Source organism: Candoia aspera, chromosome 2 (genome assembly GCF_035149785.1).
Source record: "Candoia aspera isolate rCanAsp1 chromosome 2, rCanAsp1.hap2, whole genome shotgun sequence".
NCBI classification, from domain to species: Eukaryota; Metazoa; Chordata; class Lepidosauria; order Squamata; family Boidae; genus Candoia; species Candoia aspera.
In genome coordinates this window covers 166,517,794-166,533,916 of record NC_086154.1, presented here as the reverse complement: position 1 = coordinate 166,533,916, position 16,123 = coordinate 166,517,794, and the positions used below count along the sequence as shown (strand labels likewise).

The 16,123-nt window shown below is 36.4% G+C and overlaps 1 protein-coding gene across 1 annotated transcript in view; it reads right to left on the bottom strand.

Moving 5' to 3' along the window:
* Positions 1-16,123, bottom strand: part of RBPMS (RNA binding protein, mRNA processing factor) — a 104,428-nt gene that overhangs the window by 46,133 nt on the left and 42,172 nt on the right. The window contains exons 2-4 of the mRNA XM_063294766.1: positions 12,166-12,243; positions 8,707-8,745; positions 3,985-4,047 (exon numbers count right to left, since the gene is read on the bottom strand). Coding sequence (XP_063150836.1) covers positions 3,985-4,047; positions 8,707-8,745; positions 12,166-12,243 — 180 coding nt within the window. The remainder of the gene's footprint in view (positions 1-3,984; positions 4,048-8,706; positions 8,746-12,165; positions 12,244-16,123) is intronic.

Genomic DNA, 16,123 nt, shown 5'->3' with positions numbered 1-16,123 from the left:
AATGTCTTCCATAAATAAATATACTTGTGTTAAACTGCCTGCTTTGTAATATGGGCAGAATTTTCAAGTGGCCTATCTCACCTCATGTGCTTTGACATGCACATTAAAAAACGATGGGGCTTCAGTTGCCCAGTCATGCTTGCTGTTTTGATGCTGTTGACCTCTCAGAGATACCCCTGTCCTCCATCCTCTTTGGAGATAAATGTTCCTCATTTATACAGGCAGAAATAAAGGACATTGCTCTTCTATTCTCTGAATACCATAATAGTGTCCGAACTGAAATCTGTATTTTCTCCACTGCATTATCATGACAGGGGATGTTCCTGGGAGGGATGAGCAAAGAATGCTTGGAATGTACCTCAAAAGTACATACTCCCAGCTAAAGGAAGCAGGCACCTATATCAGGCAGCTGAAGTATAAGAAGATACATTGTCACTAAAGGCTCATCCCTTTAGTGACAATGGCAAAAACATCATTTCACACTGTGCAAGAGATGGCAATAGTAAACCACTCTTGTATTTTACCAAGAAAACCATATGGACAGACAATATAAAATGACTGATGATATAGTGCCAGATGATTGGCCCCTCAGGTTAGATGGCACTCAACATGCTATTGAGGAAGAACTGAGGATCTTTCAAAGTACTAATAGTTTTTATGATGCAATTTGATAAAAACTTCAGGATGTCTAGTTATGCAGAAAAAGAGAATCTGAAGCTGCAAAAACAGAATCATCATGGGAACATGGAATGTAAGAAGCATGAACATGGGAAAACTCAATGCAGTGAAAACTGAAATGGATCAACTACGCATTGACAACTTAGGCATCAGAGAATTAAAATGGAGTGGAATTGGACACTTCCATTCAGAAGATCATACTGTTTACTGATCAGGACGTAAAAACAAAGAAGGAAGGGCACTGCTCTCAGTCAGAAAGGATATAGCAAGGACCTTACTTGGGTACAGTCTAGTAAATGACCAAATAATATCAATTAGACTTTGCAGGCAACCCTTTAATATGACGGCTATCCAAGTTTATGCTCCAACTACTGATGCAGAAGAAAAAGAAGTTGATGAGTTGAATAAGATGGGTATCCCTGGTAGGAGGTGATGGGCGGTGACAAATTTGATAAATAAATAAATAAGTTCAATCTGAAATCGACAGAGCATGTAAGCAAGATGTGTTGCTTGTGGTTGGAGACTGGAGTGCAAAACTAGGAAATAATAAGGAGGAAAACACAGTTGGACTCTATAGCCCAGGAAACAGAAATAAAGCACAAGAATGATTTATTTCTGCCTGCCAATTCAATAATTTCTCCATTCCTAATACAATCTTTGAACAGCCAATGCTATATACATGGACATCACCAGATGGAATAGACAGATATCAAACTGACCATATTACTGGTACAAGGAAGTGGAAGAGTCAGTTATAAAAGCAAAGATGTGGCCAGAGGCTTACTATGAAACAAATCACAAACTGCTTGTCATCAAGTTCCAAGTCAAGCTAAAGTGGAGGAACAAAGCCAGCCAGTTTCCATGACGAATCTTGAGTATATACCCACCATTTTCAAGGAGAACATCAAGAATCACTTTGAAGTCCTGAACCTCATTGATAGGGAACCAGAGGAACCGTGGAATGAAATCAAAGATGTTGTTAAGGATGAATGTGAAAATAGACAGCCAAAGACCAAAAAACAGAAGAAAGCAAAGTGGATGTTGTAACAGATGGTGGAAATTGCCAAGAAGAGGAGAAGCCAAAACCAAGAAAGACAAAGATCTCAGGAAGGAACGTAACAAAGAATTTCAGAGAGCTGTTAGAAGAAACAAGAAGCAATATTACAATGACGTCTGTCAAGACATCAAAGATGGAAACAAACACAGAAAAACAAGGAAAGTTTTTCAAAAGACCTCTGTACTTACAAAAAAGATTCCAATCTCAAATTGATACGCTAAAGGATGCCAATGAACAGAAGATCAAATGGAGATAGGAAATTCTTTACAGTAGAGATGTCAACATCCAAGATACCTTAGAAGATACTCCCTATTTACAAGAACCTCTAATGGCAGAAGATGAAGTTAGATCAGCATTCTGGTTATCATCAAGTTGGAAGGCTAAAGGAGTTGATGAAATATTTCCAGAGACATGGCAAGCGACAGAACAAGAATCAGTAAAATTCTAGTCAACCTATGCCAACAAATCTGGAGAATGACACAGTGATCAACAGATTGGAACAGGTCAGCCTACATACAAATATCAAAGAAAGGAGACTTAACAGAGTATGCAGACTATTGCACAATACCCTTAATTTCACTTGCTAGCAAAATATTGCTTAGAATCACCCAACAGAGATTAGAGAACTACATGGAAAGGGAAATGCCAGATGTTCAAGCTGGTTTTAGAAAAGGTCAAGAAACAAGAGATTATATTGCTGCCGCATAGTAGAGCAAGCCAACGAATACCAAAAAGAAGCCAGCATGTGCTTCTTTGATTATAGAAAGGCCTTGATTGTGTCAATCATGTCAAGCTGTGGAATGGGCTTAGAAAAATGAGAATCTCACATTATCCTCATACAGAACCAATACACAGATCAGGAAGCCACAGTACAGACAGAATATGGCAAAGTAGATTGGCTCCAGGTTGGCAAAGAAGTGAAACACAGTTGTCTACTCTCCTCTTATTTGTTCAACCTATATGCAGAATTATATATTGAGGGACTTTGGTTTGGAAGGAGATGAGCGTGGTTTTAAAATTGGAGGAAGAGACATTGATAACCTGGTCTATGTTGACAATTTGATAGGTTAATAACCTGGTCTATTACTTTGATAGGTGAAAATACAAATTTATCTTGAAGTTCTACTAAAGGCAGTCAAGGACAGTCAATGGAACTACAATGAAATATAAAGAGGACCAAACTAATAACAACAGGTACAGCAACCAGCTTTCCAACTGACAATGAAGATATTGAAGAGGTGGATAGCTTCTACATTTTAGGATCAACTACTTAGGAAAGGAAGCATCAGTCAAGAAATATACTGCAGACTAGCACTTGGTAGGCTACCAATGAAGGCCTTGGAAAAGATATTCAGATGTCATGATGTGTCTATACCTACAAAGATCAGAATTGTGCAGGCAATGGTTTTTCCTGTGATACCCTAGGGAAGTGAAAGTGGGATTTGATGAAAGAGGATAGAAAGTGTATTGAGGTTTTTGAACTATGATGTTGGAAAAGATTCCTAAGAATACCATGGAAATCCAAGGAAACAAACAAATGGATCATAGAACAAATGAACGCAGAGTTCTCTTTCAAGGCACAAATGACTAGGCTAAAATTATCATATTTTGACACTTTATGCAAAACCCAGCTCCCTTGAGAAATAAATTTAAATTAATTAAATAATTTAACAAACAAACAAACCATAATGCTGGGAAAGGCGGAAGGAGAGAGAAGAAGAGGATGACCAGCAGTGAGCTGGATGAACTTGATTAGAGTCACTGGGGGTATACTGTTGGAAGACCTGAAGGGCCAGGTTGGGGACAGATCATCCTGGAGAAGGTCTATCTATATGTCACTAAGAGTTGACAACTTGATGGCACATAATCAATCACCACTGTATTTCTCCGCTCAAGCTCATTTGATTTATTCTATGGATATATGACAGATAAAGTAGATATAGCACAGAGATATAAGGCAGTCCTCTATATGCAGTATGTTCTATAACTCTACACTACCTTCCCTTCTTAGGTTCCATTTCTATTCTGCTAATGCTGTAGATTTCCATAGGCAAGGACATTTTTATGGTAAGCATTCCAAGGAACAATTCCATTTGAAATTTCAAGTTTTATAGAACAGCAGTACATGGTTCTGTTGACAATGGAGCTCCATTTTAATACAATCCAGTGCCTTTCCCCTGTATGTACTTATGTGTTTAACAGTACTTACAAAGCCCCTCAGTCAATTGAGACTGATGCAACATACTTACATTCAAAGCATTCTTAGCAGCTTCTGCTTCTGAGCGACTATCAAAGCTAACGAAACCCACAGGCTGAAAGAAGAGAAAAAATAAAATGCTTCGGGACCATTAACAGTCAAAATTATCCATTACTTCAGTTGCTACTTTTAATCCAACAATTAAGCAGAAAAATTTAATGAAGTATTGATGATGGCCCAAATTAAATATGGTTACATCGGTTCTAGTATCTCTAGTTCCTAAGCTGGTATTGACTTTTCATTGTGTAGACTTTTCTTGATTAAATGTTGCATGTTCTGTTCTAGGAATGTCCAAAACATTTCATTTCTACATTTTTTGAGTGTGAAACGGGACAAGTGTCCCTTGAGTGTGAAATGGGACACGTGTCCCTTGTCAAGTGCAGGATGGGCTCTTCCAAGCATTTTGGAAGCATTTCAAGCTTCAAATTGATGGTCTTAAACTCAGGACTCCTCTGTTTTGAGCTCAAGATGCTTCCAAAATGCTCAAAACAGCCCATTTGGCATTCAGGATGGCAGTTTTGTCAACATTTCATACTTGACGTATTTCAAAATAAACATTTTGCACAATTCTATTCATTATTGCCTTCTATATATTAGGTAACAAGACCATGGTTAACGTTATTTATATCCACATACTTGGAAACTTTAGGAGATGGGTGTTAAAGACTGTGAAATGTGAGTCAATTGACTCAACCGTGGAAAACCATTTACCCAATATGAAAAGAATCAGAATATGCAAAAAAAAAAAAAAATATCAGAAAGTAATGATTACTTAATTATTCCAAAATGCTTGATTTACATTCTGCATTTTCCAAGAATTAAGTCAGGAGTGTTGTGCTAGATCAATTCATCAATAAAAACATCAAAGCAGAGAAGTACTTTGTGAAATATTTGTACTAGAGCACTTAATTTACTCAAAGCTACAGAACCAATTTCACTTCTGTTCCTGCCCTTATTAAACATTTTACTTTCATAGATTATAAACACATTTAACCTAACAAGTTAAAAACTATCAAAATGTTTAGGCCACGTTTCTTATAAGACAAAAATCTGAAACTGCACACTATAATATTTTTTAAAACCTGAATCTGTTAATATATTTTCCCACCTTTCAGTATCCCATGACAGGACTCTAGCACGCAGGCAAAAATAATGACTGGCATGGAAAATGGCCTTAGATAATATCATAATTTATCCTCCCCTAAAGATGTTGTAATCCACTTCTCCTGCTTTTCAGTTTGGGAGACTTGTCCCCCTGGATACAGCTTGAAAACAGGAATGTTACTTAAAAAAAATAACCAGAGAGATTCAGCAATACAGTTTTCATACCAAGATATTAGAAATAAAGATTTGGGTTTTATTGGCCAATAATCTCAAATTGTATTTTTCTTCAAGATTTGGATCAGCTTCCAAATGAACAATCCTGAGGGTCTTTATCCTGTTTTTTAATCAGCAGCAGCAGCAGCAACAGCAGAAGCAGCAGCGAATTCCCATATGCATTCCATTAAAATACTTTTAGTATTTTTATTCTTAATTAATTTTAGATCATATCATACTAATTGTTTTCTGATAATAAGCGTGATTGATTGATCGATTCCACTAAGTGTCTTCTGCCCCTTTCATAGGATCCAACTGTAAGAGGAAAATCTGCAGTCACAGGTTTCCATTGGCAGCTTCTGCTAAAAGCATGAGGTCTTCACTTTTGAACAACAGAGGTTCAAACTGAATTCAGTCCAAAAGGCAAGAGAATTTCTAGAAACATTTAAAGGGGAGCTGGAAGAAATGCAAATGGAAGTGACAAAGGGCCCCAGCACTCTGGACCCTAAACAGCTACAACAAGAAACTGAGGAGACCACCACCACGCTAGGTGCTGCAGGTATTGACTTTCTAAGTTTGGGGCATAAACATGGATTTTAAATGCCTAATGCGAAATATAAATGGAGCAAATGCTCCTCAAAAAAGAAGAAAATTATTATATTATTTTAAAAATTGAAACAAGATGGAGTTTGTCTTCAAGAAACACGTATTAGAAAAAAGGATATAAAATATTTGATCTGCAAAAACTTGGGTGAAGAATTTATTTCAGCAGGAGTTAAAAAGAGAAATGGAGTTGTGTATATAAACCCCCAATTACAACCAGAACTGATACTGACTGATGATTATGGTAGCAATGTGGGGGTGGAAGCTACTCTGCATGGGGCCAAGACTTTGATAATGGGAATTTATGCTCCAGATGAGGATAAAGTAACTTTTTACAAAGGACTTATGGCTAAACTAATGGACTTACCATATGAAAATTGGTATTTAATGGGAGATTACTTTAGCTTTGGAAGTATTGAACAGAAATATAAGATGAGATGAGAGAATTGCTGGAGTGAAGATTAAAGGGAAACATATAAATTACGGGTATTTGTGGATGATCTGGTGATAATTTTAGAAGACCTTCTGGAAGGTATAGAAATACTAATGGAAAAACTAAAGGATTTTGGGGTATTAGCTGGTTTTAAAATTAATAAACAAAAGACAAAGATGTTAAAAAAGAATATGAAAATGGAAAAACAAATGGAATTGATGGAAAAAATAGTTTTATTGAGAAAATTGAGAAAGATTGAGAAAAAAGTAAAATACTTGGATATCACTAAGACTAACATGAATTGTATGTTATACCAGAATAATTATCTTAAGACATGGAATGAAATTAAGAAGGACATGATAAGATGGGAGAAATTACAATTTTAATTGCTGGGGAGATTTTCTGTGATAAAAATGAATGTTTTGCCAAGAATGATGTTTTTGTTTCAAATAATACCTATTATGACTACTGATGTACCATTAATGGCAGAAAGATATATCTAAGTTTGTATGGCAATGGAAAAAAACAAGAGTTAAATATACATATAAAATACTTCAAGATGCAAAGGAACAAGGAGATTGGGATTGCCTGATCTGAAATTGTATTTTTCAGCCTGCTGCTTAGTCTAGATGAAAGAATGGGTTTTGCTGAGAAATAATGAATTTTAGAATTAGAAGAGCACAATCTGAAGTTTGGATGGCATGGTTTTCTCTGGTATGATAATGTTAATGTAGATTTTAAGAATCATTGTATTAGAAGTGCCATAATGAGAATATAGAACAGACATAAACCCAGACTGTGCCCAAAAATGCTTAAAGGTCTTAGCACAAGAAGCATTTTACAGGAAAGAAATAGTAGGTAAAGAAAAATGGTTAACTTACTGAGAGTTGCTAGAACAGGAACATGGAGAATATAAGATGAAATCAAAACAACAATTGGTAGAAGAGGGATCTAGTTTTCAATGGTTTTCACATGCACAGGTAAGAGGTAGATAAGAGGACATTTGGAATTGAGCAGCAGAAGACAGAATTTGAAGTTGAACTATGTACAAAATGATGAACATGTAATTGCTAAAGTCTATAAACTTTTATTAAAATTTGAAATGGAAGAACAAGTGAAAGACGGTATGATAAAACGGGCTAAGAACTTTGGACACAATACACTGACGGAACAGTGGGAAAATATGTGGTTAAAAGGTTTGAAATTTACATTGTTATAATCTAAAAGAGAAACTTTATAAAATGATGTACTGTCCGTATATGACTCCAGAAAAATTGTCAAACTTATGTTGGAAATGTGGGCAACATGGAGGGTCATTTTATCATGCCTGGTGCACTTGTAAAAAATCCAGAAATTTCTGGGTTCAAATACATGTAATGATACAAAGAATTTTAAAGATCAACATTCAACTAAAACCAGAACATTTCTTGCTGGGATTAATGGACAGTCAATTAGAAAAGAGCCATGGAAGGTTATTTTTATATATTATTACTACTGCAAGAGTATTATATGCGCAAAAATGGAAAGACTCTGAAATACCCACAATGGACAAATGGTTGGTGAAGATGACAGAACTAGCAGAGATGGCAAAATTAACTTGTCTGATTAGAGAAAGATCATCAACTTCATTTATCAATGACTGGAAACTTGGAAACCCCTTATGGACTTTTTGCTGAAAAAGGAGAAAAACAAACCTGTGACTTATGGGTTGGAAGATCAGAAAGGGTAGCTTATGGAAAGAAGGAAATTATGATGTAACCTTAGAGAGAGAGGGTAAAATATAAATGCATTTATAACTGCTGTCAAAGGGATCGGAAGCTGCTTCTTTATGAACTTTTCTTTTTTTTCTTGCTTCTTCTTTTCTATTTCTATTTTCTTTCTTACTTACTCACTATTCTTTCTTATTTTCTTTGTTTCTTTGCTAACATTTGTATTGTTTTTATCTTGTTAAAAATTTCTTCAATAAAATTATATTAAAAAACACCCCATGAGACTGGCATCCATAATCTCATTTTCCCCTTCTGCATGTCCAGTGATCACATTTTGAAGATGGGCAGGGGACTGGACACAACTTACTTTTTCAAGTGCAGCTAATATACATCTTTAATACTGTGATTACTGTAGTTCGAAGGTAACTACTTAATCAACTAGAGACTTTAATTGGTTAACAACTGCCAGTTCAGTTATTCTGACCATCTTTATTGACCTTTGTAGAAAAACAAAGTAATATAAAGGTTACAGTACTGATATTTAAACCTCTGTGCCAAAATTTCATACCAACGTTAATTGTTTATAATTTACCACATTTTTATAATCTCCTATGATGGTTCTGATGAAGCATTTATTCAATATTAGGCTTACCTGCTTTGAAGTGAGTTTAATAAGAGAACCTTCATAACCCTGGAGAGAAAAATAAAAATATATGTGGACAAGATAATATACAAGATCATTAGATCTGTACATTTAAATATATCAACACACTGCCACACAGTAATATATTTCTTGTCATTTGGCTTTACTTTAAAAGAACAATAATAATTCATAAGAAAGACTTAAGCTATTTCATATAGCCTTAAGGCAGGCAGCTGATTAATATCAGGAACTTAACTTTCTATTCAAGATTAAGATGAAAACTTAGTTAAACTGTTAAGGTTATACACTATTACTTAAAAGTATTCATTACTGTTGGAACTACAGGTAGTCCTCACTTACCAACTGCAAGTGGAACTGGCAACCTCATCACTAAGTGCATGGTTGTAAAGTGAAAAATCATGTGACTGCACCCGACATGACCATGCCCAATGGCAGTTTGGCAGTTCCAGCTGTGGTCATTAAGTGAATCACCACAGATTGTTAAATGTGACATCACGTGACTGCAACTTGCAACTTCCTGCCTTCTTCCTCATTGACTTTGCTTGTCAGAAGCTTCTGTGAAAGTTGTAAATGGTGATCACATGATTGCAGGGCACTGCGACTGTCATAAATGTGCATGGTACTGCGGGGACACTGCGACAGCTGCAACTTTGAGAACCTGTTATAAGTCTCCTATTTCAGCGCCATCATAACTTCGAACAGTTGCTGAATGAGTGGTTGGCTAGTGAAGATTACCTGTCCTATAGTTGGAGTAAAGTGCAGAGCAAAAGAAATAATTCTACAAATCTATATACACTATATAAAAATAAAAATCTTTTATAATTTTTATAATCTTTTATTTTTTTATAATCTTTATAAAAGCAGGGTCAAGTTTGGTTCTGAATAAACACAAATAAGATATTACACCATAGTGCTTAGTATGGGCATCCGTTCCTAACTACAACGTGCCAAATGACAAAATCTGTGCCATGATGTCAAGACGTAAGCTCCACCAGTTCGTACTTACATCGTGATGTAATGCACAAGAGTTTGCACTGCAACATGCTTATGTAATGCAAGAGTTCTACTCTCTGAGATGGGCACTGGCCTGGGTCCTCCCCACAGTGTGGGCTTCCCAATTAACTACTGAGTCAGTTCCACTCCAGAGGAAATGCTGTGAAAAGAGTTTTGCAGTCTTTTCTTTCTAGTTCTAGGGCAGAGGTTTGCCCATTGGTGGAAACATCCGCTTTACCATACAGTATCTGGTCGCTTCCTTGTGAAGTCAAGACACCATTCCACCATTATTAGGTACGATCAGTGGGACAATTTTTCTGCTGTCCACTCAGTGTTACCTATAGAGGTTTTTTCCCCTCTCACTCTGATAGCAAACATAGATGATGAACAACTACAGTGAGGTTGGAGGCATCAGCTGGACTGCCAATTCTTCTGCATCGCCACTGCTATCTAGATAGCCTTTCCCTTTTCCCCTTCCCTGTGTGTAGAAAGGTTCTATGATAGAACCCTTTGTTTAAAAAAATCTAATATTTTGAGTCCTACCTCATGATTCACTGGTGTTGCAAATTGTCCCCAAGTGTAATGGTGTGTGGGAATGACCTTGGGAGACAGGCGAAAGAGCCGCAGCCAGGAAATAGTCAGATAAGAGGCAGCTTAGCCCACAGAAGGAATGTGGGCATGGCAAATATCTCAGAAGGGACCCTCCCTAGTTTCTTGGGCTGCAAAAGTGACAGGGAGAAACGTACTTTCAGATTTGCAAGATTGATGTCAGCCTTGTGAGGTAGCCCAGACAGGAAGCACACCCAGATGAAACAATTCTACTTTATTGTAAGGTCACATTAACAGAATCTTGCAAGTCTGATTCTGTTTTCAGGCCTTAATACGAAGTGTGTCTTCTAAAAATACCAATATGTCTGAGCTGAGTATGGCTGCTAGAGAAATAGCTGATGTAACAAAGGCACTGATGTTTTCTTAAAGCAGTGGTAAGCAATGCCACTTCTGAATCAACCTACAGGGAGAAGCACTGAGGGGCTTCCAAGAAATAAACATCTTTAGTCTCCATCTTTCCTGGGGCAAAATTGTAAAAGGTGTGTTTACATGATTTAGAAAGCGCTGATATGGTAATGCACAGTGGAAGATACCCCAAGTACTATAAGAAACTGCTAATGGGATATGTACTAGGGCTTGCAAGGCATTCAGAAGAGGTGGCAAAGTGGGTGGGCATAAACAAAGCACCTCTTTGTGAAGGATTAAAGAAGCCATGTCTTCTGCAAGCTCACAAAGCTGCTAGGGTTAGGGTTATCCGCACAGGCATATATTTGCATACTGGGACCCCTAGCAACAGGAAGTGGTTGCATATGCATCTGGAGATAGTCCTGGACAGGTTTCAAGGCAGCCAAGCAAGTCTTGCAAAAGACCTGGCTGTTTTTGTCCTAACAGTCAGAAATCACGCTGAGACGAGGAGTAGGTCTCTAGTGTTTATTACTGCTACATAAAACAGAATCCTAACAAACTGAAGAAGCATGGGAAAAACCCAGACAGATAAACCCCAAAAGTTAAGGCGGGTCTGATCTGTGTCTCTTTGAATGGCTGCTTAATTCCTCAGTACTACGCATGCGTTTTCCCCCCTGGATAGAGGCCCCCTCCTGCTCGCCATCAGTACTCATGACAGTTTTAGCACTTCAAAGAGAGAGAGGTGCTTGGTTGGTGCTAACCCATTTGGTGAAACACTTCTTTCAAATGCTTTGCACTGTCATTATAATATGTATAGAATCAAGCTTTCAAGCAGAGATGACACAAAAAAGAACTTTTCCCATGATATGCAGTTCAAAGGGGGTGGGTGAGGAAATGTAATGAAGTGGATTAAAAGATTTCATTACCAAGAAAGATGGATTTTATACATATATAGGCTAATATTATGCTTTCTATGAGTGAAGATGAGGTTTATCAGCCCAGAACAACCCAAAAAACCAGTTGGGTTTGTAAGTTTCTATTGCTGGGATTAGAAAATAGGAAAATGGTAGAATATGCACATACTCTACCTTTGAGGAATGTATGGAAGCACATACAGTACATAACATGTCATTTACAGACATTATGAACCCTGCCTAATCTTTATCATCAGTAGAAGATCGTATGTGTAACTTGGAGCCTTCCTCACATCACTGTAAGATCATAATCATTTTCTTTTGGGGCCTTTGGCCAACTTTCAGTCTCTTAGAAAGTCCTCCTAGCCAAGTTTTCAGTTGAAATAAGATATTATGATTAACTGTATTCCAATGTTTTAAAATCCATATACTGGGAACATGGTCTTCCCCTCCAGAAGATGCCATCAAACATTACTGTGGAAATATGCCATTTATAATAACAACACAAATCACAATGTTTCCATAAATAAGCACATGGGCACTTGGTCCCAATTTTTCTTCCAAGATTGATAGTCAAAGAAAGTACCTTGAATGGTCTGAACAAGAGATAGAGCTCTCGGGGTTTGATGTCCAGGGGCAGACCACTGACAAAGAGTGTCCGTACCTTTAAAAAAACAGACAAAAAATCCACATCAAGAAAATGAAAGCAACTTTCTGCAAATTTAGTCCATAAAATCAACAGCTAGCTATGGATTCTTCCAGTTTATAAAAGCTTCCCTCTCTGCAATTATCATTTCTTACTCTAAATGAATAGACAAACCTGAGCTTCTTATGAAAATGACTTTCATATATTTAAATTGCTGATTCCAGTAGACTAAATCCAACCAACAGTTTTGCAGTCATTGCTATCTCCAATTATTATGATTCTATCGCATTCTCTTATGTTTCTATTGCATTTCACATAAGAAAGCAGCTTAAAAAACTTGAACAGATTCTCCCAACCTTTAGGGATATATAGGTACTTAAAGCTATCTTAGCTTATCAAATGATGTTTACACAATTCATTCCAATAAACTTTCAGAGGGCAATTACGCAGAGTTGCTGAATTTATGATCGGCATAATTAATATATTCCCATATGTACTTACTCTCCCCCTCCTTACATTTTTTTCTAGATTATTTGAAGCTTAATAGATTTCTTCTGAGTATTTCAAAATGATTTTTAACTAGCATGAGTATGTGTATTTGTGTGGTGCTGTTGCATGTCACTCTGAGTACTACTGTCAATATAGTAAGTCTCTATATTTCATAAATAGAGATGCTCCTAATTATTATTTATTTATTACGTTTTTCAATATTACTCCACTGCATTTTGCAATGATTTTACTTTACTGCCTACACAAAAGATCTGCAGCTGCTTTAAGAAAAGAAATTGTCAAGCTTCCAATTCATTTCCTGGTTTATGATTTCTACAGTTAGCAACGGATCTTCAAAATCTATTCTATCTCCCTTAAGTATATTCCAGACTCCTAAAGCGCTGTTCATATCCAACTATGTACGATAAAATACCCAGTGTTTGTTGTCTACCCTATGTTTCACCAAATCAAGCATTATTTGTGCAGCATACCAGATGTCCTCGAGCATTAGGAAGGTGCTTAATTTAGAACATATCTACACATTATGTTGAGTGTTTTGACCTAATTGGTGCTGCTTTCAAAAAGATATATGTGCTGCTTTCAAGATCATGAGAGAAGTAATTTCAGTCAAGCCGAAACATTCTTCGTTTCAGCTGATTGCTCTACATGAAATATATTTCTTTGCTTAGCCTTCCACCTCATTCTTCCATATCCTCCTATCTCCCCCTGCAACAACAACAATGACAAAAAGGAAAGAGAACAACTGCTTTTTGTTAACATGGCCCTGATTAGAGTAAGTCCCAGGTCTACAACCAGTACAAAGGGGTTCAGAAAACAATTTATGACCAAAGAACTTCACATTCCCTTCAGCCCGGAAATCTATCAATCAGATTTCCAGCACAACAGAAGTCTAGAGTAGCTGGTCAGGATTTGTGCATACATACACACATAAAGACACATTTAGATGAATATCTAGATATTCCTGTGTTCCTTTTGCCAACTTTAAGTTAATTTGTTGAGGACTGTGGGAGATATTACTGAACTCACAAAGCCAATTTGCTGGCTAAAAGGACTGTGTTGCTTTTTCCCCAGAGAATTAAATACAGTTTTTAAAAGTGATTATTTCTTATAGTATGTACATCTATTCCAGTTACCTCTGGCAAGATAGGTTTGGCAGTTTTTAATATGTTTTCCCTCTAATTTTACAAAGCTGTTTGACCAAGAACAAAAGAAATGTCCCTGCCTCCAATCTTACAATTAGCCAACTCCTTCAACTGTGGAGTAACTAAAATATGTAAACAGTAGAAAAGACAGGCTTATTTAAACAGGAAAACTCCATTACAGCTGAAAACTTTGAAAGCTTTCATCTTCTTTATTTTCTATATTAGTTAAACAGGATATTTACTTTTAACTTATTTCAGTCAACTAATAAGTAAAGCACTTAAATTAAGCAACGAAGTTCTTGAGTCATCTAACTTGAGATAATCTTGTTCCAAGAAATTACCCGAGTTCTCTTTTCAGTAAATAATGATACAGGGCAAAGGTGAAATTTAAACTCCATTACCCTTTAAATGGAGAAGTCTACAATACTAAAGAATTCAGTGGAGAATTACTAAAAAGAGATGCAATCAGCAATTAAGACCCCTTTATATGATCAAAAGCTGCACTCCACTTCCATAGTTTTTAGTACCATACTTACACAAGCTTTCTTATATTTAATTAATGTTCAAAGAGATTTATTCTTGGATCAAATCAAGGAAACCTTTAATCTAGTGTTGTTTTCAACAATAGCCAGCTAGGTGTGCAAAGTCTACATACAGGATAAAGATGACAGAAATATTTGTTGCTGGGATCCTAGCAAGCAGTCTGCCTCTCTCTGCTGAAGGACCATTAAATATAGTGGAGTAGAATGGCCACTGATTGACTGCTCCTTCATAAAAACCCTTTTTTTTTTTCAAATTAGCTAACCTAGATATCAACTCCGATTTTTAGAAGAGCAGACTTTATTAGTCTGTGACCAGTGCAAATTAAAAAAGAGAGAATATATATAAAAATATCCACATACATTTACATACATGAATAAGGTCAGTTTACGATAGCATAAAAATTATACATATAGAGCCAATAAAACCAGTTGAGCTGATTTAGTTAACTATACCTATAAAACCTATTATCTATAAAGCCTATTTTATTTGTTACTTTACACTCCTTGGTTGGGTGCAAGTAAATTTCCTAAGTTTTGCATTTCCTCTGTTCTTATACACATTCTTGTGGGTTTTGCTTATGTGTGCCTATGCTGGTGTGGCACTGCCAGATAATCTTGAACCCATATTTTCCTATGGCAAACAAGGCACGTGAGTCAGAAACCTACATCTACAACCCAAAGTGTCTACACAGGAATTGACTTGCCCTCATTATCTCTGAAAGAAAAGTGCATTGTTCCAAACTACAATCAGAGATGTGCCAGTTGTCCTGATTACCAGGAAACACACTGAGACAATGACTTGGTCTCTAATATTTATTAGTAGTACTTAACAAGAATCCTAACAAACTGAGGAAGCGTGGGAAAACCCAGCCATATAACCCCCAAAGGTTAAGGCGGTCCCGATCTGTGTCTCTTTGAATGGCTGAACAGTTCCTCAGTGCTACGCATGCGCTTGACAGTCTGGGTGGGAGCCCCCTGCTCGCCATCCTTACTCATGACACCAGTAGCTGAAATCCAACAGCTTCATGGTATTGCACACGGCAACACTATGAGGTCTAAGCCCAAAGATCCCCACCTGGTGAAAGAAAAGAATTTCAAAGCCTTCCAAAACGACTTTCCCATCTACACTAAAAGGCATTTTTGTTCTTTCTCAGTTCTTTCTAGTATTAATGCAGTACTTTAACTGAGCACAAACTACATTCAAACCTAGCACGATAGAATTCCACAAGTCTTTTGCATTGATTTCTAGGAAGCAAAGAATAAAGGTCTTTGCTTTAAAATGTCTGCAAGTTTACAGACTCAGAAATAAAAGCTGACAATTTGCACTGATTATTATTATTTACATATATAATTTTATTAAAAGTTTTAAAAATACAAACTAATATAAAGAAGGAATAAAGAAAAAAAGAAATCAAAGAGAAAGCTAAAAGTGCAAGAAAGGAAAATAAAGTAAAAGGAAAATAGAAAAGAAAAAAATTTAAATACGAATCTCCCTTGCTTTCCAACAGATTTTTAGTTTACTGAAACATCAAGAGTTGCCTCCCCTGCTTTTTATTGGTTTGTTTAGTAATTCCTGTATATTTTACTCATTACATCCAGAGATCTCATATACATTTACTCATATACCACTTACCAATTTTATTATATCAAATATAATTAATTATATCCCAGAATAAAATTTAATGCGGTAAGCTAATGTTCATA